Here is a 26,968-nt window from a genome sequence, read left to right as displayed (position 1 = left end):
GGACTTGGCCCTTTTGGCAGATTCACCCCTAAACTTTTTTCTTTTAAAAGTGACCTGGTGTTAGTTGTTTTTGGCATCTGCGCACTTTAACACTGTGTCCCAGTGTAAAGTGCGTGCGAAATCTGATGCGTGTGGTGAGATTGGCCTGCCCTCCCATAGTAATGCATGGGGAATATGTGTGTCCATGATAGTTCCTGATGTGTGGGGAGTGCAGGGGCGAGTTTGATATGTGCGCCCTTGTGAGATTAAATGCTGTGCGATGGTGTGCGCAGATTTAATGTCTAGTGTAGAAGTGCCACTTCTAGAAGTTGGCATGTCTGTGCAGTGAATGTGAATTGACTGTCTGGCTTGTGATTGGCTTGAGCTGGCTAGTGTGTCTGGCTCCAGGAGTCAGGATGGGTCTGCCCGGTGGTGAATGGGGAGATCTGCTTTTTGATGGCAGGGAGGAGCAGCACCTGGGACCTGAATAGGGCTGTGCCTTCCCTCCACAATGCTGGCTCTGCCCCCGGCAGTGAGTCTGCTGTCCCTAGCCTTTCCTGTGAATAGGGAGAGGGGCTGAGCTAAACGAAGTGCTCCAGAACCAGGTGCATCTGGTTCTCCCCCTGCCCTACAGCCTTAGACAAAGGAAAATGGTGTATAAAAAGGGGCTGTGACCCCATGTATTTGTTCACTCTTGGTCCGGACTTGAGGGCGGGCCTGCTGCTGCCACTGAGTGCCAGGAGGAGCCACCACTGGGGACTGCCTCCCTGCTGGAGGGCCCTGTGAGCTGGCCCCTGGGCCCAGCCTTTGCCCCCCTCCTGCATTCTGAAGGACTTCCCCTGGACTTCTTGCCCGTAGCGCCTGAGAGCTCCTTATTTCTCAACCCTACAAGAAGGCGCTTTTTTCATCCAGAAGAGCGACGTCCTCGTGGGCTGCAGCGCCGAGCTGTGATCGTCTGCACAAGGGAACCCCCGGCGTGGAGTTTCCCACCTGATTGTGTTTGTTTGCGGCGCAGGCGCCCACACCGTACTGCCTGCCGCATAATTGCCGATTTCGGCGCGGGTGCCCATCCTGCATATTTGCCAATTTTGATATCCTCATCAGGTGCCCACCCCGCCAGGGACTTTTTGCCGAGTTTTAACCCCTAGCGGGTGCCCACCCCGCCAGGAACGTTATGCTAATTTTTTTTCCCCTAGCGGATGCCCACCCCGCCAGGCACTTTATACTGAAACGGGAGCCTACCCCATATTGCCCCAACATTGCTTAACGCACCGCTGCCGGCCCGGGAGTCCCAGGAGCACCGCGCCGGCTCCCCTCTGCCGTCAAAGGGGAGCAGCGCTGTGATTGGTGCTCGCACCGGGAGTTGCCCGGCAACGGAAGAAGCCTACGGAAGCCGTCTTGTCCTGGAGGGGTCCAGGAAGTAGGACCGGGTAAAGGAGGGAGACGCCGCCGGATCCCCCAGCGAGGCTCTCACGAGTGAGATAGCCCCACCCGCCGCCTGTAAGGAAACCTGGCCACCAGGAGCGGGACCGGGGGAGGAGACCAGAGCAGAAGGGAAGGATGTCTCTGCCTGCAGGTCCCAGTGAGTTGGGTGGCATTGTACATTTAAGGTGGAGGGGGCCAGAGGCACATTGCTAGCGCCTGCCCCGCCGCGGTTGAAGGAGGAGAGCCCGGTGTGTAGGGCCCCTGGGTTCATTGTGTACAGGGGGCATCGGGGCACATTGCCGGTGCCCGCCCCCCTCCTGCCAGTTTCACTATCTTTGGGGGCCCCGCTTGCAGAGGGCAGCTGCACCAAGAGGACCAGGGTGATTGTTCAAGAGCCCCAGGGCAGGGCTCAGGTCATTTTCTGCGATGCCCCGCCTGATAGAGGGTAGCGGCTACGGTTGGCACAGATTAATTTAGGAGTCTCTGAGAGGGACCGAATTGGCCTAGGAAGGGCAAGTACTCACATTTGTGCCTCTAAAGCTGCCCAGCAATTAGTGGGCAGCTGCCACATTTAGGCCTGGTCTTTTGCGTTGTTGCTTTTGGCTGCATGCGCAGCCAGCCCTGACTTTTGGACATAGGGCGTTGGGGCCCTTTGAGAGGCCAGTTGACCTGGGGACAATTTGCCAGTGTTGTGCCCCCGCCTGGGGCGCACTGTATCTATGCCTAATGGGAGTCTTGCGCAAGGTGATTGGTGATTTGTGTTTATGATGACAATTGCCTAATGTGATTGATGCGTAATGTGCAATGCCTTTATGCCTGTGAGACCTCTAACTGTGTTTTTATGCTTAGGAGGTTGTTTTGTCTTGTACAGTTTATACTAGTGAGTTTATGTTTACCTGCGTGATCTATGCCTAAGGTGATTACAATTTCGTAGTGTGTACCTACCTTTTCCCAGTGGTTACTGTTTGTGTTCTACAATTGTTATTTGGTGCTACAGTTATTCTAAGTGCTATTTCTACTAAGTCCTGATTCTGACAGTGGCCCACGTGGCCCTGTCATGTGTATATAATCTCCTGTAAATACCGCCCAGTGCCAGTTGGTACCGTGTATCTGTGTGATTATGATCAAATGTGTTTATGGTAATACAAAGGCTATTTTTATATATAACCTTGTGTGGAGTTCCTTTTTGTGGTGTACCTAGTGTGTTGCTGCTGTGTGTGTGTGTTGCGCAAATGCTTTACAAATTGCCTCCGGGATAAGCCTGACTGCTCGTGCCAAGCTACCAAGTGGGTGAGCAGGGGTTATCTTGGCGTGTAACTCTCTTGCCCTGACTAGAGTGGTGGTCTCTGCCTGGCTTTGGAGCAAGCCTTAGCCAACCAGAGATCCCATTTCTTACAAGAACAATGACAACATGGCGTAAAAGTATTGGACCTAAAACCACAGGACTTTAGATTACTTTCTGGAACAAGAGGACCTTGCCAAGAAGAAGAGCAGAAGGACTGTGTGAGGAGCACTGCCTTTTCTGAATGAGGGGTGGGTTGGCCTGCAGTTGCTCCCTCTGTCTATGGTGGAGGAAAAGGATTGACTCTTTTTGCCCTGCTGGGGTATCCTGCTTGGGAAGAAATCTCCAATGGCTTATGGGTCCTTGCCTCCTGTTGGAAGTCTCAGGGAATTCAAAGACTTCATACAAAAGATCCTTGTGGGACCCTATCCTGCCCGGGAGGTGAGCTAGAGAAGCTGTTTGAGGAGCGCTGCCCCTGACTTGTGTGGGGTAGGATGGCCTGCAGTGGTTGCTTCTGCCTGAGGCAGGAAAAGGACTGGACTATCCTTATACCCTTGTTTTCAAAGAGGGAAGCTCAGGGTGAGCGCTTCACTTTTCCTTGAGGTGGCACAACCACAAGTGCATGGTGAGCGCTGTATTTTTCATCTTGAACGAGAAGTTACAGGTGGTACTTTCAGTGTCTAAGGAGAGCTGTGCTTGGGGATAGTTTAATAACAGTGTGAGCGCTTCCTTTTGGAAATGTTCTTGGTCCCCCTACCTGAGTGCATGTGGAGTGCCCTGAGTGAGCGGGGCATGAGGTATTCTACACCTCTCTGGCAGGAGAGACACACCATAGCAACGAGGGAGGTCTGACTCCAGGAAGAGCCAGGTACCTCTGCTCATGTCATATGGTGGGCGGGGCCCAGTGAGGGAAGTCATGCCATGCCCTCCCTTCTCTGCCTTTCAGGACTGAGGTCTGTGCATGGATATGGCTGCAAGATGCCTTAAATTTGTCCGAGAGATTCATGCAGAGTAGATCCTAGGTAGCCTCGGCAACTGAGGGAGTCTTCCTCCCCACGTGAACCAGCCAGGCAATGTAAACAGACCCTTCACAAGTGCTGCTCTTGGGGACAGCGAGACCCTAAGCAGCAGCACCGGGTTGCCTTTGTTTTTGGTCAATATATCTGGGCGTCAGTGTGAGAGACCCGGGAGGGCATCAAACACACCTCAGCGCCTGCCATTGGGGAGAAGCCGCAAGTAGCTTCAGCAGCTCCACATGTTCAAGGGCAGCCACACTCCATTGTTTCACAGGCAGGGGACCTAGTGAGGTCTCCCTGCAGGTGTAGGCATTGTATACCTTCCCCCCTTTGTGTGCATATACCTGGGGCACTGCTGCGTGGTTGTTGGGACAAATGGAACCTTGATGGAGGCCCCTGATTCCCCGTGAGAATTTAACACACTTCCCATTATATGCGTGTAGGGACCCCTTCCCCTTTGTGACTGGCTCTAAAAATATTTTTTAAGGGCAGGCAGTGGTCTCAGGTAGCACTGCCTGCCCTTAAATAATGAAACAAAAGCATTCAATTTTTTTTAAAAATGCTTCCCGTTTTCCTTTAAGGAAAACGGGCTGCATTTAAAAAAAAAAAGCTGCTTTATTTAAAAGCAATCCCAGACATAGTGGTCTGATAAGCCAAGCAGGCCACCATCCCTGGGAGGACCTGTCATTCCCAATGGGCTTGCAAATTGCGACAGGCTCATTAATATTCATGAGCCTCGCAATTTGAGACCCCATTGTGAATTGCACAGTTGTACATTTTGTGCATCGTACATCTGGCCCTATGTGTTTTATATACATTATATGAGATATTTTTATATAACCTTGTCTGGAGTCTCTTTTTTTGGTCTGCCTAGTGTGTCACTGATGTGTGTGTGTGTGTGTGTGTGTGTGTTTTGCACAAATGCTTTATATATTACTCTGGAATAAGGCTGACAGATCTGCCAAGCTACCAAAGGGTTGAGCAGGGGTTATCTTGGGTGTGTAACTTCATTACCCTGACCAGAGTGGTGGGGTCTGCCTGGCTTAGGTGCATACCCTAACTAACCAAAAAACTCAATTGCTGACAGAAAGTAAGTTGTTGAATTCCAGAAACTCAGAGAGGTGGCCATTTCTATCCATTTCTAGGACTTTACTAACACCTGGGAGAAAAGAAATAGACGACTACTTTTTGACCAGCTCAGGGTCCAACAGCGCTTTTTTTAGTAGAGGTCTTATAAAGGCATACTTCCACGTATCTGGTGCACTGCAGCTATATAAAGAGGAGTTGTATATGTTGGTGAGGGCTGAAACAGAGACATGCATCCCTATCAGCAGAATGCCTAGGGGAGCCAGTTAAGTCAACCATTTTTGCTATGGACAAAATGTAATATTTTCCGAACTGTGGAAAGGTAGAATGCTCACTTTTAGTTCTGTCTGCTATGGTCTTTGCTTAGGACTTGTTATTATGATCTGATGTCCCTACCAGAGCATCGGGATAAGCTTTTCTTTTCCAAGGAAATGGTTTGAGGATAGCTCACAGTGGGCCTCTGATGAGGGAGGCCCTTATCCTGAAGAGTCAAGTTTTAAGAAGGAATTTACAATAGTATAAAGCTCCGTTGAGGATTTGGAGGAGTTACTAATCGTTTCCGCAAAGTTATCCATCCAGGCTTTCCAGAAGGCGTGCAGATATTTTTTCAGGCTTTTTTGTAGATAAGTTTAACAGGTGTCATCATAGTTTACCCTCTACTTCGTTTCACTTTTACATTCTTTCTTTAATTTCATTAGATCTGACAATAACCACCGGGCTTATGCCCATGGCCAGGGTTTCTTACTGGATCTTAGAAGCAATGGTTCATCTAAGGCAATGTTTATCCATTCCTTGAATACTAAGTACAATGAGGAGACATCTCCTGATAGTACCGGTACTGAGTTGTGCAAGGCCATTTCCCAGCTTGTTGTGTCCAGTTTGGACCACTACCGGGTGATCCTTATTTGCGATACTATGGGTTCTTTACTTACTGCTTTTGGAATGGAAAAACAAATGATAAAATATTCTGGCCAACGGACAGAGAGGGGTTTTTTCACTATCATGTTTGGAATATTGGTGAAGATTGAATCAAACAGATGATCCTTGTTCTGCGTGGGATAGGTGATCAATCGAGAAAGCTGTATTACCGATAGATCCTGAATAGAGTTTGCCGCATAAACACAAGCTTTATCTTCAATGTTCATGCTCAGATTCCCTAGTAACGTAAAAGTTGCTGTCTGTAGACTATATGAAGCTAAAATGTCGCAGAAAGTCGGTGGCAGGCCCTGAAGAGTGATAAACAAGCAAGCCCAAGAATGTATAGGTGTGTGAAAGTTTGATAAAAAATAAGACTTTCACAGCCTGAAATTATGACGGATTTTACTGCAAACACCCCCAATCTTATCAACTACGTTGCTTCTTGTGATGGAATATCCAGAGAGTAGTGCTACTGCAATGACAGGCAGACAATCATATTTGGGCCATTTTCCCATTAGAAAATGATATTCTGGCTGATTTTCTTCAAGAAAGATAAAGATTTCTGATTTATGTTTTGTGAGGGACCTGCAGTTAATGATGAGCATGTGCCACAGGTGCTCAGACGTGCGTGGGTACTGTTCAGTTTGGGTTTGGTGTATGGGTGAATCTGCTGTTGTCTTTGGTTCTAACGTAGGACTACACATTCACACAGTGATCTCAGACACGCCGCTAGATTTAAAAATGGCTTCCGAAGATAACATCATTAGCGCATCCTCATGGCGCACAGAGACCACACCAGCCCTATAGCCAGCCTGGCTTAAATGAGATACTTTCCACTTACTTTACACTGTACTTATTGGCAAACCTGTGCTTTTTGTTCCTGTTTATACTAAGCAGGTTTTATATCAGTTAGCTTGCCTAAGCCAGATTGAATCATCATAAGGATAAATTTAGAGGTTAGAGGTTAAGAAACTTTTTGCTGTTACTTGTGTTAAAATGAAACTGAAACTAGCAAGTATATTTATGATCCTCAGCTAGCTCATGTAAACTTATATTTATTCGTAGTCCTTTGTTATTTTCCCAGTTTGCACTGAGTAAATATATAATCTTAAATTTCCAAGTGCCTAAACAGTTTGAATTAATAGCTTTTAAATACAAACAATTATAAGTTTATACTTGTATTAATATTAATAGCAATCTTATTGACTTTACTCTCTTTTGCAGAGCCATATATGTAAACGAATTAATCAAACCTTAATAAGAATCTCCAAGTTCATCATTGTTACGGGAGCGCGCCAGTGGTTAATGCTATTGGCATTTTCAAGGTAACACCACATTCACAGGGCCGAACTGGCCGTTGCAGGCACCGGGCTATCCCCCGGTGCGCCGCAAGGGTGGGGGCCGGTGTTGGGCCCCGGCAGCCGTTTTTGTTACACAGCCTCATGCCAGTCCATGTTAATACTTTCCACTAAATCAAGCAGTAATTCATCAACACTCAAGAATACTATAGACTCGTATTTTATCTTAATCTTTCTCTTTTTTTTCTTTCAGCATTCACCAACCACAAATTTTAGACCTAGGATCAAATATAAGGTACACCACTCTAATGGATTTTTCACGTGTGCAGTGTTCTTATAAGGGTGCAGTTCAAATCTATATTGAATGTTACCTCTAAAACAGATACTATAAACCAAATACTATGAAATCATTAACAGTAATTATTATCTTCTTTAATTTTCAGCCTGGAAAAAGTCCCAAATTTGCGTGCCAAACAAGGAATTTAATCATTTGCAGTGACTATGTACTAGAGCATTTATTGTTACCATATTACTCACTGGGAACTGTTTGACTGGATCCGTTTATGAAGCACTAATATAAGAGTGATTAAAAAGTAAAAAAAGAAATCAAATTTAATCTTTTCAACTGCATCTGTATGAGAAATAATTTGTAATATTTAACTCTGTACCACTGGGAATTGATTGTAAACATATTGGGAATAATATACTTTGTAAAATACCACTTACCCAAGCCATGCCTGTGGGTTGACATTGGTGGCATTATCGACCACACTTTAGTGATCGGATTGAAACATTCCACCGTATTAGAGGTTTTCAAGCCGTCCCGTCCCCCTACGACATAGAGCTTATTGTCAATAACTGCCACTCCAAACTGTAGACGTCTGCCATTCATGGTACTTATTTGTATCCAGCTGTTTGTCCTGAGATCATATTTTTCAATTGTGGTAGCACCTACAAAAATCACACATATAGTTAAAATGTGCATGCCCATGAAGGCAAGATAAAGTGGCATATTAATACACAGTTACATAATATATTGGATAAACTACGCTTTGGAATATATTGTTGGGAAATTGCAAGTCAGTGAGGATCCCAGTGACTATTAAGAGAAATGAGAATGAAGGAATTGGGTTGTTGGTTGCTGGAGTGTGAGCCCTATTCCGAGCAAGAGAACCACAAAACGCACTATATTAAGCTGTGCTTCACCCTGGGTAGCTTGGCACAAAAAGCAGTCAGGGTTAACTTAGAGGCTATGTGTAAAGTATTTATGCAGCACACAAACAGTAATTAACTGAAAACACACAAAAAATCCCAAATGAGTTTAGAAAAATAGAATACATTTTAATAAATTATTTAATACCAAAACAACAAAAACACAATCAGTAGAAACATAGTTATGATTTTTAAAGTTTTAAATAAAATCTAGCACATAAAAGATTATAGCGCCAACCACGGTCATCTGGTCACATGAGACTCGGTCAAATTTGAATGTTAAGGCCAACCGCGATGAACCGTGGTTTGGATACAAGAAGTGGATTAGACCCTGTCAGCCCTAACCTTCGTACTTAAAAAAGTTTGGAAGTAAAATGTCTGAGAAGGTAGAAGTTCAGCGGTGCAATGCTGCAGGAGTATCTGAGGAGGGAGAGTTGTCATCAGATGGTTGGGGAGCTAAGCCACTACAAAGATTTTTACCGTAGGACTTAGCTGTAGAGATGGAAGTGAAAATCACCAGCGTGGAGCGAAGCAGAATGCTGCAAACGTAGACAGGTACACAAGGTTGGATGCCCCTTTGATGAAGGACCACTGAAATGGATTTGCTGCTGCAAAGAAGAAAGTAGTGACAGATGATGTACCTCTGTTGGATAGGCGAGAGGGTTGTTCCTGGTCTCCTCCTGGTTCTGAGATCATCTTTTGTGCTAAGTTTGTCAAATTCCTCAGTTTTGGAAAATGGCCATCTGGGTACCTTCAGCACCACAACGAAAAGTCCAGGAGTGGATGGAAATCTCTTTGGAGTTCAGGACTCAGGCTGGGTTAAAGTGCATGTTCACAATGGTGAGAGCCTGTTATGTCCCTGTGGCTGTGAATAGGTCATCAAACCAGCCCTTCACAACACTTCTGGCAACCCTGGTTGCAGGAGAAGATGGAGGACTTAACCGCAGGGCTGGCGTCTAAGGGTCTGAGGGTTCAAGGTAGGCTCCAGGCAGCAAACCAGTCCTTCCAGTCACAGCTGTAGTCTGACAGAGTGCACAGCAGGTTAGTCACAGCAGCAGGCAGTCCTCTGAGAATCATTCTGCAGATCCAGAAGTGAACTGAGGAGTGGTTCTGAAGGTCCTATTTTTTTATCCTGGTGCCCTGCTTCAAGAAGCTGGAAAACGGTTCTTTGACATGCATGGAATTCCCTGCCTTCCCTGCCAAGGCACCAAACTGGCTGCAGTGACAATATAGGATCATTAAGCCTATTGAGAGGAGACAGAACAAAGCCTATTCAGGTGCAAGTGGGGCAGTGCACAGCTCCACCTCTCCATCCTGTCTGTTATGGCCCATTGAGGCATTGCTAATCCTACTATTATGTGACTGTCTGGGAGGAATTCTCAAAGTCTGTCAGCTACACCCAGTCATGTGACTCGGGACAGGGTGCAGGCATAAAGGGCTAGGGGCAGGAAAATGCCAACTTTCTAAAAGTGGTATTTTAAAAGTTGAAATTAAAAATCCATCTTTACCATTAAAGAGGGTTTATCATTACAATTCTGTAGGTGCCAAACAGGACATATCTACTTCCTCTTAATTCAGAATTATTGCTTTTTAAATGTATAAGGATTCACCAATGTTATTTTATGGGAAGGGATAGGCCTCATGGTAGTGAAAAACAAAATGTGAGAGTTTTTCATTACCAGGACATGTAAACTTAAAAGTGCATGCCCCCTATTCAATTGAATAGCACCATGCCCTATGGGCTACCTAGGGCCAACCTTAGGGGTTACTTATAGGTAATAAAAGGAGAGTTTAAAGATTGGCAGGGGGTCTTAAATGTCAGATCGACTTGGCAGTGAGACACTGCATTCAGGCTGCAATGACAGGACTTGGACAAGCTTTAGAGTGCTACTTAGTTGGGTGGCACAATAAGTGCTGCAGGCCCACGGATAGCAATTAACAAACAGATCCTGTGTATATGGCATACCACTCTACACAGGACTTACAGGTAAAATAAATATGCCAATTAGGTATATGCCAATCAAACTATGTTTAGGAGAGTGAGCACAAGCACATTAGCACTGATTAGCAGTGGTAAAGCGCACTAGGTCCTAAGGCCAACAGAAGCAAACATCCAGAAAAATTAGAGGCAAGCATACAAAACGATTGGGGGAAGACCACCATTAAGCTGACAGGTCTAACACATCTGATTCATGGAACTTCAAGTTGACATTCTACAATCTTTTAAAGCATTGCAGAGTATTGTATTAGTTTTAAGATATGGATAACACAATTATCAGTCTTCTAGAAAGTTTGATTCCCTAGCCTCCCATTCTTTTATGTTTCAAAATAGCATGTTGCAGTTGAAAGGGGTGTATGTAGAACAGAGGCAGAATCTTATGTTTGAAATCAGACAGCAATACTAATGCTAGTAATTTGTTGACAATGCATTTTATTATGCCGAAAGAGTAATTAGAATGAATACCTCTTTTTAAATCTGGTAATTCAGAGCTGTGAGATAGGTACAGTGGGAAATAAATGTTACCTACTGTTTTTGCATCATAAAGTAATTGCTGGCCACACTGCTAGGGATCCAAGAAAGCCTCTCCATGTAGTCCGAGTTCTCTGCTCCAATGGAGAGCAAAGAGTACAGTTTGTGTGGAGAGTGGAGGAAAGACACAAAGGGTGGTTGGGTAGTGTGGCAGGAGACCAGGTATTATTTTTATATATTAGGGTGTGCGAGGGGGTTGATTGAAGAGTGGGTGGTGCACTGTTACTAATTATTTCACAATTAAAGCAGACGGGAGGATACATGTACAGTGTTTTAGGGGTGGGTGACAGAAGGCCAAACTTTTTGTTCTTTGGTATTTGGACAGGGTTGGGACGGGACTGGAAGAAAGGGTGATGTGGTTAGGTGGAAGGCCACTAGATTGGAGTGGAGGGTAAATGCAGAGGTTGGGGAGTATGGTGCTTCTGGCAACACATGTGCCTTTTGAATAATTGGGAGGAGAGGTCATTGCTGAGGATGGTGTTTTAGAGTGCCATGATGCCAGATAAATATTTTACAATTTGGATTGTGGAGGGAAGAGCTGGGCAGAGGGTAGGGGGCATGATTGGCAGGATACTAGGTTAAAAACAGATGCAGATAGGGCCAGGTTATGCAGGGGTTTTTCATAACTCTGTTACTCTAGCACAGCTGATGACAGCAGTCAAAGATGAAATAGAGGGGCCTTACATTAACTAAAATAAAAAATATATACCTGTGAATAAAGGAGATGTTTTTCTCCTTAGGATTCTCAGTGATTTCATCGAAAGCTCAAGTTTCATTTGTATTGTTTATTTTATGTCAGCAAGAAGCCCTTGGTGAAAAAAAGTCCACGTTATTCCCAGTACCCACCTTTGATTGTAGCTAGATACAATTTTCTGTATGTCACTTGAAAAAAATGGCTGCATCTTAAAATGTGTGGAAATCTGCTGGTCTAGTTTTCACGTAATAATATCAATCACTCTCAAAAACAACCCCCCCCCCACATATAGCATTGTTAGCTAATGCCTGTAGACATAAGGAAACTATACATTAGGCCACCCACACTCTGCTCACTCCAAAACACTAACTGGGAGGACAAAAAAAGGGGCCTGTCCAGGTGTCATTTAACATCTGCTTGTGACAGGGGAGGCTGCTTTGTAGTAAATTACATTACTGGGCACAGCACAAATGGTTATGTTATTTGGTTTCATATTATGTTATGTTACGTTATGTTACATGTTATGTGGGTTTGTAGCATTTCCTATCACCTGGTTGAGTATGCAGACACTGAGAAGGTGTGGCATACCCTTACCTAGCTGGAATGTATAATTGATGACCCAGGTCTTCAGCTTCTTGTGGAAGTCAAGAATTGAGGAGGAGGCTCTGATGTGTAACACCAGGTTGTTCAATGCTTTTGGAGCAATGTGCAAGAAAAACCTCCTGCTGGGTCTGGTTCTGCTCTATGTGATATGTGATTGTATGAGTCTGTCTGATTGGAATTGTCTGGCGGGCTTGTGGAAGGAGATACAACTATTGAGGTATGTTAAATATGACTTTTTAATTAATCTCAACATGTTTTAGTGGTCAGAGCACATACACTGGGGCCTTGTTAGCAGTGTCCCAGTAAACAGACTAAACAAAAACTGTCCGTCAACAAAAAATGGGGGTGACCAAGCAAAAAGATCAACTTTCTCACTATTGGTATATCAGTTTAGCATACTAGACTTTGTGAAATTGCAGTTTGTCAACATTTTTGTAATTACTGTCCAGTCTTTGCGCTGAATGATTATTGTCAATATTTTTGTTTTATTGTATTAATAGAGCTGACTGTGTGAGTATGAATGCCTTCATATAGTGATGAGACCCACACATGGAATTAAAGTAACTAACAAGATGCTGCAATCTGAAATTGGGAAGGTAAACAACATTTATTGTGCACTCCTAATAAATGTTTGCTTCTGTTGATTTATTGGGAAAGCCATTACTATCCATTATTTCAAAGACCCTTTTGGCAAGGTGTTTGTTGGGATTTCCATGCCACAAGTTAACGTCTCCCATTACTTCAATTTATTTTAATGATTAGCAAAATATCAAAGATACTTATTTTTAAAAAAACTGTATTTGAATAATATGAAGAATGATATAAGGCTACAATAATTATGTTACTATTGGTCGGCATACAATTTTCTTTAATGAGTTGAAATGTGGAGCACTGACAGCTATAAAATGTTTGGCATACCTCAAGGTTTTTTACTACACCTATGAATTCCTCTGTTTTTACCCTGGATATAAAGGCCCAGATTTATGAAAGAATTGAATTGTCTTGCATCATGCATGGTGACACAAGGGCAACACAATCCTTAAGTCAGGCTTACCAATGCACACAAAGCCACCTTGCGTGGTCCTTTGGGGCTTAGTTAATCAGGAGTAAAGCAAGATGGCGCAAGTGGCTGCCTTGCGTTTTACATATGTTTGTCATATCAGAGAGCTTCACACATGATCAAAATCCTAGTTCTGACCAAGAGTGAACATTTCAGAACACACCCTGGTACATGAGCAAATAAGATCATGCTCCTGGTCCACACTACTATATGATTTGGGGAACATTTTGTGGGTTGTTTCGTCAGCTTCAATTTGATAGGCATCCGTTACTGGGGATGTTTTTTCTCTCTTTTTTATATACGGCAACTGAGTAAAAAAGTTTTGAATAGGTCAGACAGGGACATCTTAAAGAATTTGGGGGCCATGGGCCAAATGTAGTTTGGGGTCCGCTGTTCGGAACAGCATTGAATTTTTACAAATGACATGTTGTATACATTGCAGGACATTCACTTCACAACCTATGATATATAAACAAATGTAGCTTCTTATTTTAACAACAAGCCCCCTCCTCCAATCACAAGGATTCACCACAGCATTAGTGTGTTCTCACTGCTGTGTTCTCTGGTAGGCAGGTATTTTGTACTGGCAAACAGAGCATCCCTCTACTCTCGTTCCATTTCACCCAAATCTTTGTCCATTTGTGTGTGCACCCTCTACTCCAAGCGAAGCCCCCATTCATAAACCACTCCAGGTAATCCAGTGTAGGGATGCAAAGTCCAGGACCATCAGCAGATCAGTCTTCCCTCCAGCCAGTCCCTTGCACAAGAAGATCACTCCCATTCAAGGAGTCAGTGTCAGCCAATCTGTCCAATTTCTGGGGTACAATCATTCTCTTCTGCTCAGATTTCTGCCTTAAGGTCCAGGTGTGGGTGGGTGAGTGTTTTCTTATGAAGAGGCTCCTACCGCAGGTCCAGGGCTTCCAGAGATGTTGACCGCAGTGTGGCCGAGGTTTTTAAAAGCCCCACCACGTGCTTCAGCACTCTTAGATGACGTCTTACCTGTCATGCCTGTGGTGCAACTAAAGGCGCCCCTCTGCTATGGGCAGGGTACACCTGCTCGTTCTCCTTCCTTTATTTTTTTAGTTGATTTTATTAGAGGAGCTTCAATCCAAGTAAAATTCATAAATGAATACAGAGGTAGCATTTGCAGTACATAATTACATATTAATACTTATTAATACCTATCCAAAATGAATAAACACAGCTCACTTAATCGAATTGCCCAAATGATTGGTTAATTGATGAATGAATACATTATAGTGTGTCCAGTTTTCTATATTTATACTTGTTCCATTTAATGCTTCTCCAGCAGGGCAGGACTGGGAACCACAACCGGCCCTGGCAAAGTGCTCGGCCAGCACCCCACCCCCCCTCAGGGAGGTTGAGGGTGCCGCCGAGCTCTTTGCCAGGGCCGGTTTTCGGCCGATTTTGTTACAGGGCCGATTTTGCAGCCAAAACGGCCCTGTAACAAAAACGTCCCCCAGGGGACCAAAATCGTCCCCCAACCGTGCGGCCCAACGGGGGATTGCCCGGTGCCCGCTTGGCCAGTACGGCCCTGTTCTCCAGACTAAATACTCAACTCACTTGAATCCATTCTATCAATCTATTTAGGCACTGGTGCCCAGATCAGGGTCCCCCTCTTTCTCTTGTTGCGACCCTTGCATAGATATAAATTGCTCTCCATGATACATGTGCAGCAATCTGGCTGGGAGGATCTGGGTTGACCCAAGCCATGGCAATACTTATACCAACCACTGCCATAATCACAAAGATAAAGTATAATTGATTTCCCCCTGTCCTTAGCAAATCGCTCATCAATTCCAAACAACATCAGCTGAGGAGTAATCAAGACCTGTATATTAAGTACAGACCTCGGATACCTACGGATTCCTTACTTAAGGCCTCTAACTTTGCACAATTACAAAATATATGTGCTAAATCTGCTTCATTGTTGCCAAAATGAGGGCATCTAGCATCAGACCTTTTCCCCTAACTAGATATGTTAGTTGGTGTGTAAGATTAAATAATGTTTTTATAAGGTTGGCTCTATAAACATTCTGAAAATAATACAATCTTGCCTACCTACAGCGATTTCTGAAAATGTATTTTTTGACCGCTAATCTTCTAACCCAGTTTTCTACTTGCTTTCCAAGATCGCCTGGCAATAAATCAATTAAAGCTTATAAAGAAGCCTGACCTTTCCTCCCCTGGAATGACCCAGTATATCCATGCATAGAACCTGCGCTAGTATCAATGTGTCCCTGTCTATTTTCAAAACAAAATCCCTAATTTGTAAATACTTAAAAAATCTCCATTTAGTCAATTCAAATTTCATTTGCAGTTCCTCCTACAAATACATTTGTTCTAGATTGAATAGATCCCCAATCTGACCACCCCTGATTGCTTCAAGATGAGACAACCCCTTTTTTTAATACTCTTTTCATTAATACACATTATTGCTGTACATACAAAGAGCATTTATATTGCTTCATCGATCCCTTTTTTAAAGGTTGACATATATCTATCTCTACTAGCAACTCAAAGTTCAGGTTAATAATGAACACATTGATAACCTGTATACCCCTAAAATACTCGATATGTCTGCCTTGCTGTCCATATTGTTTCCCCTTTTTTGGGGCAACCTCTACTTTTATAAATTGTTAATTCACCAGTCCAGATCATTTTCCCATTCCTTCAGTGTTGGGGTGGACATCGCCCCTCATTTCCTTGCCACATTACAGTTAGCTACCACAGCCACCAACACCAGCCACTGCTTTACATGTCGTGGCCAGTCATCATTTGCCTCTCTTATTAGGAGGAACCATTTGGGCTCTAATGGGACTTCTACGCCCACTACTGTCGACATTGCCCTAGCAGTCTTTATCCCAAATTTCTGAATGCTCAGGCACTCCCAAATGAAATGATAGAAGGAAACCTCTAACCAACAGCCCCATGACAATTTGCGCTTTTCTACCTCCCCATTCTGTATAACACTGACCTAGAGTAGTACATTCTGTGTAGCACCTTAAGTTGTATGAGTCCGAATTTGGCCCGAATCGCCACCTCCCTTGGGCCCTGGAGCACTTCTACCCATTGCTCATCATCTAAAGATCTAAAGAGCCAATGTCCCGTTCCCATGCCTGCCTTGAAATACTCATGGGGTCCGGGGCACTGTTGATTATCTTTTATAGAAGATGGATATAGTCTTTGCGCGTATCTGCTCTGTCAATATCCTGTCCCCTAATGGTGCAGCCTCAGTTAGTGTCTACCCTTTCCTTATGTGTTTGCACAATGCATGTCCTAATTGAATGTATGGAAGCCATTCCCCCAGCCCCATCATATAGTCTCTTTGAAGATGAGACAACTCTTATCAAGAAATAGGGTTGGGAAGTTTGATTATCGCCAGGTAGTAGGATAATAGTTGTACAGCCCTGTACCCAACTTCTGCTTACGTTGTACCCAAATTTTGTATGCAGTCTTGAATACTTTAAATTTAACTTTTTTTTAAATAACTTGGTTATATAGTCCTTAAAAAGCAAGCTTTTGCCACACCCCCAATATCAACTCATAGACAGTAATCCCTTGGGCCCCAGATCCTCACTTTGCCACCTGGTGATTAGAACCACCATATACAGTAGTATAGCTAGCCAGTACTAAAAATTTAAGTTAGGCACCTCCCAACCACCTTTATCCATAGGAAGCATTAACTATCTGTAATCTCTCCTCGCCCTTTTGTACTCCTTTATAAAATTATTGCAGATGGTCTCCAATTTTTTATACCAGGGCTGTTCTAGTTCCAGAGGTAATGCCCTAAAAAATATAGGACATTTGGCAGTACCAACATTTTAATTACATTGTGCCGGCCATGAATGTTAAGTGCAAACTATTAATAAGCATGAGATCTCTCCTGCTTTTTGCCAACATTGGAGTGATACTTCATTCCACTATATTTCCCACTCTGGCCTCTAAAATCACTCCCAGATATGATGTGCTGTCAACACAGCATTTGGCTTCCATGTGGATTCCTTTATTTCCTGTTATTTGGGTCTTACTCTTATTCAGGTGGTAGCTAGCTATTTTATTAAATGTTTCCACCCCTAATTCTACCTTACTTATTGCCCCAACAGGATCAGGAATTACTAATGCAATATTGCTGGCATATGTCAAAATCTTAGTATTAAATGAGTTTACAAAACCACGCTTATTAAAACATTCTCCTCTACCTTGCAAACACAGCATTTGGCTTCCATGTGGATTCCTTTATTTCCTGTTATTTGGGTCTTACTCTTATTCAGGTGGTAGCTAGCTATTTTATTAAATGTTTCCACCCCTAATTCTACCTTACTTATTGCCCCAACAGGATCAGGAATTACTAATGCAATATTGCTGGCATATGTCAAAATCTTAGTATTAAATGAGTTTACAAAACCACGCTTATTAAAACATTCTCCTCTACCTTGCAAAGCAAAGGTAAATATAGAGAGCGAATCAGAGGGGTGAGCATGGGCATACCTGCCTTGTCCCTCTTGTGATCCAAATCTTCTCTCATTTGTGTCCAATTATTTGCAATCTTGCAGTGGGTTTGTAATATAATGTCTGAATAGGTGTAATGAATTTGGAGCCTATCCCCTTTCTCTTGAGTACCCCTCATAGATAGTAGCATGTTACCTGATCAAAATCTTTCTTGGTGTCAAGCAGAATCGTAGCCATAGGAGTCTCTTATACCCTTGCCACATCAACAATGTTATTGCTCGCCTAACGTGGCCGGTAGTCCCTCAGCCCAGAATGAACCTGTGGTGCCAAGGAAAAAGCGTTTTGGCTATTACCCTGCCGAGCAGCGAATATCTTATAATGAATGAATGAATGATTTATGAAGAGCCAGAATAACATACTAAGGAGTATTTTAACGCTTAAGGCAGAGGAAAACCAGACAGTGGATTACATTTCAGAAGATTTTAGCTTTGAGGTGTTTCCTAAAAAGGAAGAGACCCATGCACTCTCGAAGGTTCACGGGTAGGAGATTCTAATAGAAGGGAGTAAGATAGAAAAAAACTGTACCACCAGCATGGCACTTCCTAAAGCAGGGGGTGAGAAGGAGGGATTTCTCTCCAGAGCGAAAGGATCTGCCAGGCTGATAGGAGATGAGTCACTATTAATCAATTAGATAGGCCTTTATGAGCCTGGATTCAGTGGGTGCTTCCCCTTTTTCATGAATATCACAATGTTAGTGGCTGTTCACGAGGCAGAGACTGAAAGCCCCCACTGGGCTTCAAGGAAGATAATACCAATATCCACAGCCAATTCCAGCAGTATCTTTCTGGTCCTGCCACCTCACTGGTTGCTAAAGAGCAGAATGACTTCCTCTGGAGTAATTGGGGCACCTGGAGCTGCCTGCTCCTCTACATCTGAAACCCCTTTTTTCAATGTACCCAAATACTACTCAGCATCCAGTAAGGTGGGAAACTGATCTTCCTGCTAAAGTGTGTCATGATACTCTTTAAAACTCTAAGCATAGCTTCAGAGTTCTGGCCAAGTGTCCATCCTTGTCAGCTATGGCACTGATACAGTCGTGTACCTCCTTCCACCATTTGGGCTTGATACTTCTCTGCTATTTTCTTAATATAAAAGCAATCAATTCATGCTAGCTTTGTCCACCTCAATCTTTTGGAGAATCCCCTGGTCTTCCTCCCTTCTGCTAGCACTTTGACATGCAGAGCTTCGAGATCCCTAGTTCCTTATACAGTTCCCTCTCTTTGTCAGCCTGTGCCCTCTGAACGTAAAGGCTAACACTAAGGGCCCCCCCCTTCTACCAGCTTTTAATGAGTCCCAAAATACACCTACTAATGCACTTCCTATGTTACCTTCCATAAATACTATCAGCCATCCCTTTATATGTAAAATATATTCTGAATTAAAGAGCAGCCCCTTATCGAAAGTCAAGGTTTGAGACTCCCAAAATGCAGCCACTCCCTGACATTATATTATCAGAGGCTTGTGATCTAAAAATATCTTGGGATGTGTCCCAATGCATACATCCCTCACAAACAACGTGGATTTCTTGTGGGGATATGAAAAAAAGATATGGCCTGGGTCACATGCCCTTAATTTATCCCAAACATCAATGAGTCCATGATCCCTCATAGACTGCTCAACTGCTCTGTAAGCCCTACATTTCTGACCCACATACATCTCAGGCAGTGGTAGATTTTGAGCAAAGTCTATATAAATGTTAAGATTCCCGCACAATATGAAAGAAGAAGACCACAAACCAGCTTCACATCCAAATATTCCATAAGAGCTGGTTCGTCTAGATAAGAACAATATATGAAACTAATAGTGAAACATATCCCACCAACCTGACATTCAACCAGTGCCCACCAACCTTGTCAGAGATGTCATCATCCTACAAGTAAGAATTGCCATTGCCCTACAGTGGTTCTGTTAGAAATGGAGATCTCTGGTTGGCTAAGGCTTGCGCCAAAACCAGGCAGAGACCACCACTCTCGTCAGGGAAAAGGAGTTACATGCCAAAGATAACCCCTGCTCACCCCTTGGTAGTTTGGCACGAGTAGTTAGGCTTATCCTGGTGGCGATGTGTAAAGCATTTGCACAATACACACAGTGACAACATACTAGACACACCACAAAAGGAACTCCACACAAAGTTATATATAAAAGTAGCCTTTGTATTATCATAAAACGCATTAGATGGTAATCACACAATATACACTGTGCCAACTGGCACGGGCAATATTTACAGGGGATTATATACACATGACAGAGCCACGTGGGCCACTGTCAGAATTAGCACTTGGTAAAGAATAGTAGAAAAAAGAATATATTATGAACTTAGAACACAGCCAGTAATCCCTGGCAGGCACTAAACTCAACGTCCACCTGTAACATAAATCACAACAAGCAGAGTATCACATAAGGCGAGAACTCTATTCTGCGCCAACCTCATAAGTCTAAACATAGTAGACCACAGTCTCCTAAACATGACTTGCATTAGGAAATAAACTTAAGACCATAACCTGCAGTGGGGAGTAAATCATACCTAGACCACAGTAGAGAATCAAATAAAACATAAGGCAGTAGGTAAAACGAAATAAGCATAAAATCACATCTATAAGCATAAATCAAGGTGCATAAAACCTACTATAAACATTACTTTTCCTATCGCCTGTAAAAAGCACACTAGGGCTTGGCGCCCTATAAATCTAATAGTCCCCAGGGCCAACTGGCCATCTCTAAGGGGCTCAAATGCCTTCTCTCCACAGTCAGGGCGCACTGCCAATGCAGCGACAGTCAAGGGTGTGCACTTGGCGCAAACCTAAACGTTGCAGCTGCCCACTACTTGCTGGGCAGCTGGGAATCTTCAATGAAGGCCTAAACCTAGCAGCTGGCACTAAGTGCTGCGCAGCTGTGCAGGCAAAGGTAGGGCAAAGGAGTGCGTCTTACTCCTGGGTTCAAAAACATGTCCCCTAAAAAGAAAGACCTAAATGGTGCAGCTGCCCACTACTTGCTGGGCAGCTGGGAAGTAGAAATGCGGCATGGGCTCTCAGAGGCCTTTTAAACAAATGTGCAAAATGTTGGAGCCATCTAGGCTTTAAAAATAAACATGTCCCCTGGAGCACACTGGCTCCTGAAATAATCATGGCCCCAAAGAGAGCAGGACCTGGCCCTCAAGCACTGTGGAGCGCACTGGTGCTGTAAATAAAGATGCACCTGTTGCTGTTAAAATGCGTAGGCTGGTGCTGTTAAAATGCGTAGGCTAGTGCTGGAGCCATCTAGACTTTGAAAACAAATATGCCCCCATGGGAGCCACGCATGCTCTAAGATACTTGGGAGGACACTCGTTGGAGCGGCCCTCTGGCAGGCGGGGCTGCTCTAGACTGGGCTAACACGGTGCCTCATTCAGGCACTACCAATTGCTTCTAATGGAGCCCCCCCAATCAGCCACTGTTACTTACCGGGCTGCACTTCTCTGGCGGGGGCTCCTCCGCGTGCTTGGTGCAGGCCTGCGGGGCTTCCCTCCTTCCACGGCTCTCCAACATGGGAGCCCCGCGTCAGAGCGTTCTGCCGGTCTCTTCCGCTTCCACCTCAGAGTGTGGGGAAGCCCTAAAGGATGGGCCAATCCCCTCGCTGCATGCCGGTGACGCTGTGGGAGTCCCTGACGGCTGGGGCCAATCCCAGCGCGGTGCCGGAATGACGTCAGCGGCTCTTCGGTGTCGGGGCAGTGATTTTTTCCTGCGTGCAAATGAGGGGTAGGCTCCCTCAAGATTAAAAATAAATGTAGAGGCGGGGTGGGGACCCGTATTGGACTAAAATACGTGAGGTGGGCACCCGTATTAAGCATTAAATAAAAACAAAGACGCAGGGTGGGCACCTGCGCACTAAATTCCTAAAATAGGCGGGGAGGGCACCCGCATTGCCGGTGTCACGGGGGAATCCCTATGCTGGGTATTTCCCTCTTAAAGGGCCACAAGGGAACTAAGCACAGCGCTCCCAAGGCGCAAAAGAGCATAGGAAGTCCTGGGGCAAAGAGATGGAGCAAAACAGCTCCTAGCGAGGAAAAGTCTTCCAGCCATCCCAGGCCAGGCAAAAGGGTCCAAAGAGAAGTCCTCCAGGCATCCAGGGGCAGGGCAGGGCCCAGGGAGGCAAGCCTTCCCCTGAGCCCCAGCAGCAGCACGCCCCTGGTAGATTCAAGTCCAGAACAAGAACATTTTACATGGGGTCACAGACCCTTCTTAAACCACCAAATCCTTTGTCTCAAAGGTGCAGGCAAGGGGGGAACTAGATACAACTGGTTCAGAGCACTTTGTTTGGCCCAGCTCCTCTCTCCCTTTGACAAGACAGGCCAGGGACATCAGACGCACCACAGGAGGTGGAGCCAGCACTGTGGAGGGAAGGCACCGCCCTATTCAGGTCCCAGGTGCAACTCCTCCCTCCCATCTACATGCAGATCTCCCTATTCACCACCGGGCAGACACATCCTGGCTCCTGGAGCCAACCACACCAGCCATTCCTGTCACTCACAAGCCAGACAGGCAATTCACATCTCACAGCACACAGAAATGCCAAAGTGGCATTTCTAAACTAACCACAATAAATCTGCGCACACTATTGCGCAGCATTTATTCTCACGAGTACGCACATACTAAACTTGACCCTGCACTCTCCTCATATCAGGAACTACCATGGACACACATAACCCCCATGCATTCCTATGGGAGGGCAGGCCCATCTCACCACACGCACTCAGAGCGCGCACACACTTTACCCTGGGCCACAGTGCTAAAGAGCGCAGAGGCCTAAAATCACTACCACCATGTCAGAGGCTAAAGGCAAAAAGTCTAGGGGTGAACCTGCCAAAAAAGGCCCAAGTCCAACAGGTTCCATGCATAGTCCATATCAGGAGAGTATCTCTGAGAGTCTCCAGCAGATCCCTCTCTGCCCCCTTTATATGTGTCTCTTGTAGGCAAATAATGTCTGCACCCACAGTTCTCAGCCCCTAGGCCACCTTAACCATTTTAGACCAGTCATGTAGACCAGTAAATACCTGTACATATATGCAGTTTCCTTGATTGGGGCATTCAGATTTGTAACAGTGTCATCACAGTGTGGCTGATTACCCATACCTGATATAAATAGGCTCTGATTATACTGCATAATGCCAAATGCTTGACTTGGGATACCCCCTCATTCTTCCTCCAGTCGTCTTCCTTCCTTAGAGCAATACTTTGGGCAATTTCAATTGGATGATACTCATCCTCTTAGCATTCAAACTCTTTGTTTTCCTCTCCTTTTTCATGCACCCCCGTTCCACCCTGGTTCCCCTATTGCCGTTCACAACACTTTCCCATCTCCGCTCTTTTTCCAACTCCTCCACCCCATCCTTCAACATAAAGTGGATAGACCTATGCTGCTCTGTGTGCCTGGGTCCTTCTTCCTCCCATAGCAAAGCAATTCTTTGAAGAAATAGTGAAGAAAAAAAGCAAAAGAAAACCACCCATAAGTCAAGTATTACAAAACTCATTTCATGATCCAAATTATCTCCCTTTAGCATGCCCCCCTAGCATTCGTATCATACTACTCAGCACATACTCTCAAGGTAATCTTTTGCCTTAATCTCTGATGAAAATAAACAAATCTTTCTATTAAAGATTATCTTAAACCCTGCAGGGTTAATAAAATAGGCTTGTGCTTTCTTATCCATGAACAGCTTTATCATTTGCCTCAACCTCTAGCGCGTGTCGACTGTTGTGTGACAGAAGTCTGTTCTCACAAAAAAGAGTGCCCATCTATACAGCGTTTAGAGATCAGATGCACTTTTTGAACATCCCCTTCTGAAAAGGAAATTACCAAAAAAGCCAAGATGGCCCAAGGTTTCAGATTGGGAGGCAACTACCCTGGTCCATTCACCTCATTTAGGTGGGAATCGGCGATCCCTCTGAATTTCATGGTCCAAGTTCCAACCTTCAAGTTGGAAAGGCACTCCGAGCAACTTGACCACAAATATCCTTAAATCGCTACCCACCACACCCTCCACTATTTCTAAAATCCTTAGATTATTGTGGTGTTGCTGAATCTCAAATTCTTCTAGATTCCACTGAGTATCCACCAGTTGTACCTTATGCAAAACACAATGTTCCCTTACCAGATCGAGTACTGTTTCTATAGCTTCTGCCCACCCTCCAACGTCAATATTTTCTCAGCAATCACAGAGCATGTCTTTGAGATCCTCCGCACTGCACCCTGAGACTACCTGGTCCAATACTGGTAGTAAGAGGGGGCTCCTCCAAAGCAATTACAGGGGTTGAGCAAAGTCTCCAGTCTGTAACTTCTCCATTTCTCTAGCCATTGATGACCTAGTAACAGATAGCCTGAACCACCTGTTCCAGACCACCTTCTCTCACTTCGTTTGTCTAGTTAATCAGAATTTTAGAAACAGACTCCAGTCCCTCGTTTGAAACTGCTGGGGTGCCCGAGTGGTGGGATTGATCTGTTGCTTGCCTCTTTTCCCACACAGTTTTCTTTAGAAGGTCCTAAGTGATTAGTTTAGCCCAGACAGTACCAGCTACAGAGGCAGAGAGTGCATCTGCCTTGTTGCTTGCCTTGCCTTTGGCTGCCATTTTCATTGTTGTCGAGGTCCCCTGTGCAAGTAGCTCCAGCTTGAAACTCGCTGAAACATCACTAAGGAAACCCTAGGCAAGAACCCACTTGCCCTCTCCTAAACTGCGAGCCATTCCGCTGAGAGTCTTCACAGCCCTCGTATTCTTTGGGGCCATTCTCCCATCAGCGTTGCCAGATTGGGCTATTTACCGCACAAATGGGCAACATTTTTCCCATTTGTGTGGAGAAATAACTCACTGGGCGGGATGAACAAAGCTGGGCTTTATTTGTCCCTTTTAGCGCAAAATCCCTGAGAGTGGCAGCGCCACCAAATGAAGTACAATCAAGGCAATCCTGCTTAAGCATTTATTCAAAGTAAACATTTATTCCATATGGACTGCACCTAAACAATGTATCCTATAAAAATAGAGACATATTGCTTAAAATGACACAATGGGTGTTAGTGAAGTGATACAACATGTCTTATCATTCACCAGACTAAAGGGAAGATTGAAATCTCTGAGCCAAGAGGAAGTGCTCATCATTAAGGCAGACAATGACATACTATTAACATAAGAATGGGACCCCCTCTATGTTTACTACAATGGTCAGGGAAAGAGAGGAGAAGCAAAACAACACTATAGGAAATATTCCCCCTTGACCTCTACAATTCTAATGATATACCTCCAACACTTTTACTTTTATACTTTAGTACATAGTGGCAAAATCAACAATATTTCCTATAGTGTAGACAATGACATACTTACTCCAAAGTAAACCATTTTACTTTGTTACACGTGGGTGCGAGAATGACTCTAAATAAAACGGAGCAGTGAGGATTCACTAAAACACTAACTGAGATAACCTCGAGGAAGAGAGAGGAATAAAAAATAAGGTGTGATAAATCCAGTGTTCAGTCTGCAGTCCTCTAGCTCTATAAACCCACCCTCACTTGAAAAGAGAAACCTATGTATTTTTTTAAATGAACATCTATTACGCTGCAAATTCCGTGCGGGATCCCCCTCCAATAATTCATCAACATTCAGGAATGTTGAGCAAATTCTTCTACGAGGAAAAAAGTGGGGGCACGAAAGCATGTTTCTTGAATCATGATATTTTTTCATCTGGGCTGCACCTAAAATATGCTTATATGCATGTTGTTAGAACAAACTCTAAATAGATTGTTTTAATGATACAAAGAGTGTTAAATGATAAGAGCATGTAAGACAAGTGAGACTAACTCAACCTCGACCCCTCAAAATAAATGTCCTGCTTCCCCCTTTAAAAAGACACACACCGAAGTATAACTCACATGACATCTTCCACGAGACATATTAATATGTTCACAGTTTGTTTTTAATAATTGAGGTTCCGTAATAATCTTTTTATTTAGTAGAGGTGCATGAAAAAAGAGCCCTGGGGGGTTGGTGTAAAATCTGGCAACACCAATTTCAAAAATGAATAGTGAAATGTTCCTTTGTCCATTTGTTCATTATTTGTATTGCACTTGTAGAGTCCTACCCCTGAGGAATAAGTTGAGGCCTTGATTAAGACCTCGTAATAAAATGTACACCCTGTGTTTTAAGAGGTTGAAACGTGTTGGCAAATTCAACACGAGGAATGCTCTTGAATGGCCCCATATGAACACTTTTGAAATAAGGAAATGATTACCTTTTATCATAAATTAACATTGAAATATCATAGAAGGGGGCAATCTAAAGGACTTTTTGTAATCCTTAATGTATCATTGGTGATTGATGAATTCTACCTTCTGTCTTTGAGAAATGTTTTTTGTAGGTTTGTTTGTGATCTTTTTAGAGGTATAGAAATTTGGCATTGGACATTCATGCTCCTGTTTAAATAACCATGGCATTGTTTTTGACTAATAGAAACAGTGTATATATAAAAATGAGCTGATGAAAATAATTTACAAATATTTCAGAAATCCGCTATAACTGTAAATTGCTGACAAAAACTGTGTGTGACAATTAGGTCACAGTTGGAACTGGCCTTCCAAATAAATTTATGTTTTAAAAGAATTTGTGCATGATTGCAAAAGTCCATTGGTGTCTAAAGCTGAATACCCCAATTTAAAGTGCTAGGAGATTTTAACTTCAATTTGGAAAAAGCTGCTGACCCAGATACAAAAGCACTTATAGATCAAATGGATAGCACTGAGATGTGTCAGGTTGTGAAGGGTTCAACTGACAGTGCTGGACACTGTTGAGATGGTATTTGGTCAGATAACCCCCATCTAAGTTGGTCTGGAGCTCTACCTATGATCTGGTCAGATCATAAGGCAGTCCTATTTGATACACTATTGCAGCAAAAAAAAACTCTCAAGGCTCCTAGAGAACTCTATGTTAGTCGCCCTTGGAAGAAAGTAGAGGCTAGATTTTTAAACTCTATTCTTTTAAAAACTCTAACCAAGTTGTCCACTCACTCTGATCAAGCCACAACTCAATACCATTCTTGTCTTGACTCTGCTATGACACAACTGGCGCCCCCTATACAGTGTCAACGAGCCAGGAAGATACCATCAGAACCATGGTTCAATGACACACTGAAAGCCGAGATACAACTATGTTGCAAACTAGAAAGGAAGTGGAGACTTGAAAATAATGCAAATACTTGAATGTAATACAATTTGTCTCTTCAAACCTACAAGAAACTTATCCTCAGGGAAAAGGCATTATACTTCTCTGAGGAAATTACAGCATCCAACAGATGTCCTAAAGCCTTGCTTAACA

At 43.9% G+C, this 26,968-nt stretch overlaps 1 protein-coding gene across 1 annotated transcript in view; it reads right to left on the bottom strand.

The window, feature by feature from the left end:
- Positions 1 to 26,968, bottom strand: part of KLHL4 (kelch like family member 4) — an 804,052-nt gene that overhangs the window by 148,188 nt on the left and 628,896 nt on the right. Inside the window, exon 7 of the mRNA XM_078688422.1 lies at positions 7,731 to 7,955. Within this exon, the coding sequence (XP_078544548.1) occupies positions 7,731 to 7,955 (225 nt within the window). The remainder of the gene's footprint in view (positions 1 to 7,730; positions 7,956 to 26,968) is intronic.

The sequence above is a fragment of the Lissotriton helveticus genome, chromosome 4_1 (genome assembly GCF_964261635.1).
Source record: "Lissotriton helveticus chromosome 4_1, aLisHel1.1, whole genome shotgun sequence".
NCBI lineage: Eukaryota > Metazoa > Chordata > Amphibia > Caudata > Salamandridae > Lissotriton > Lissotriton helveticus.
Note: the sequence above shows the minus strand (reverse complement) of the source record. Positions and strands in the feature narration are given on the sequence as shown.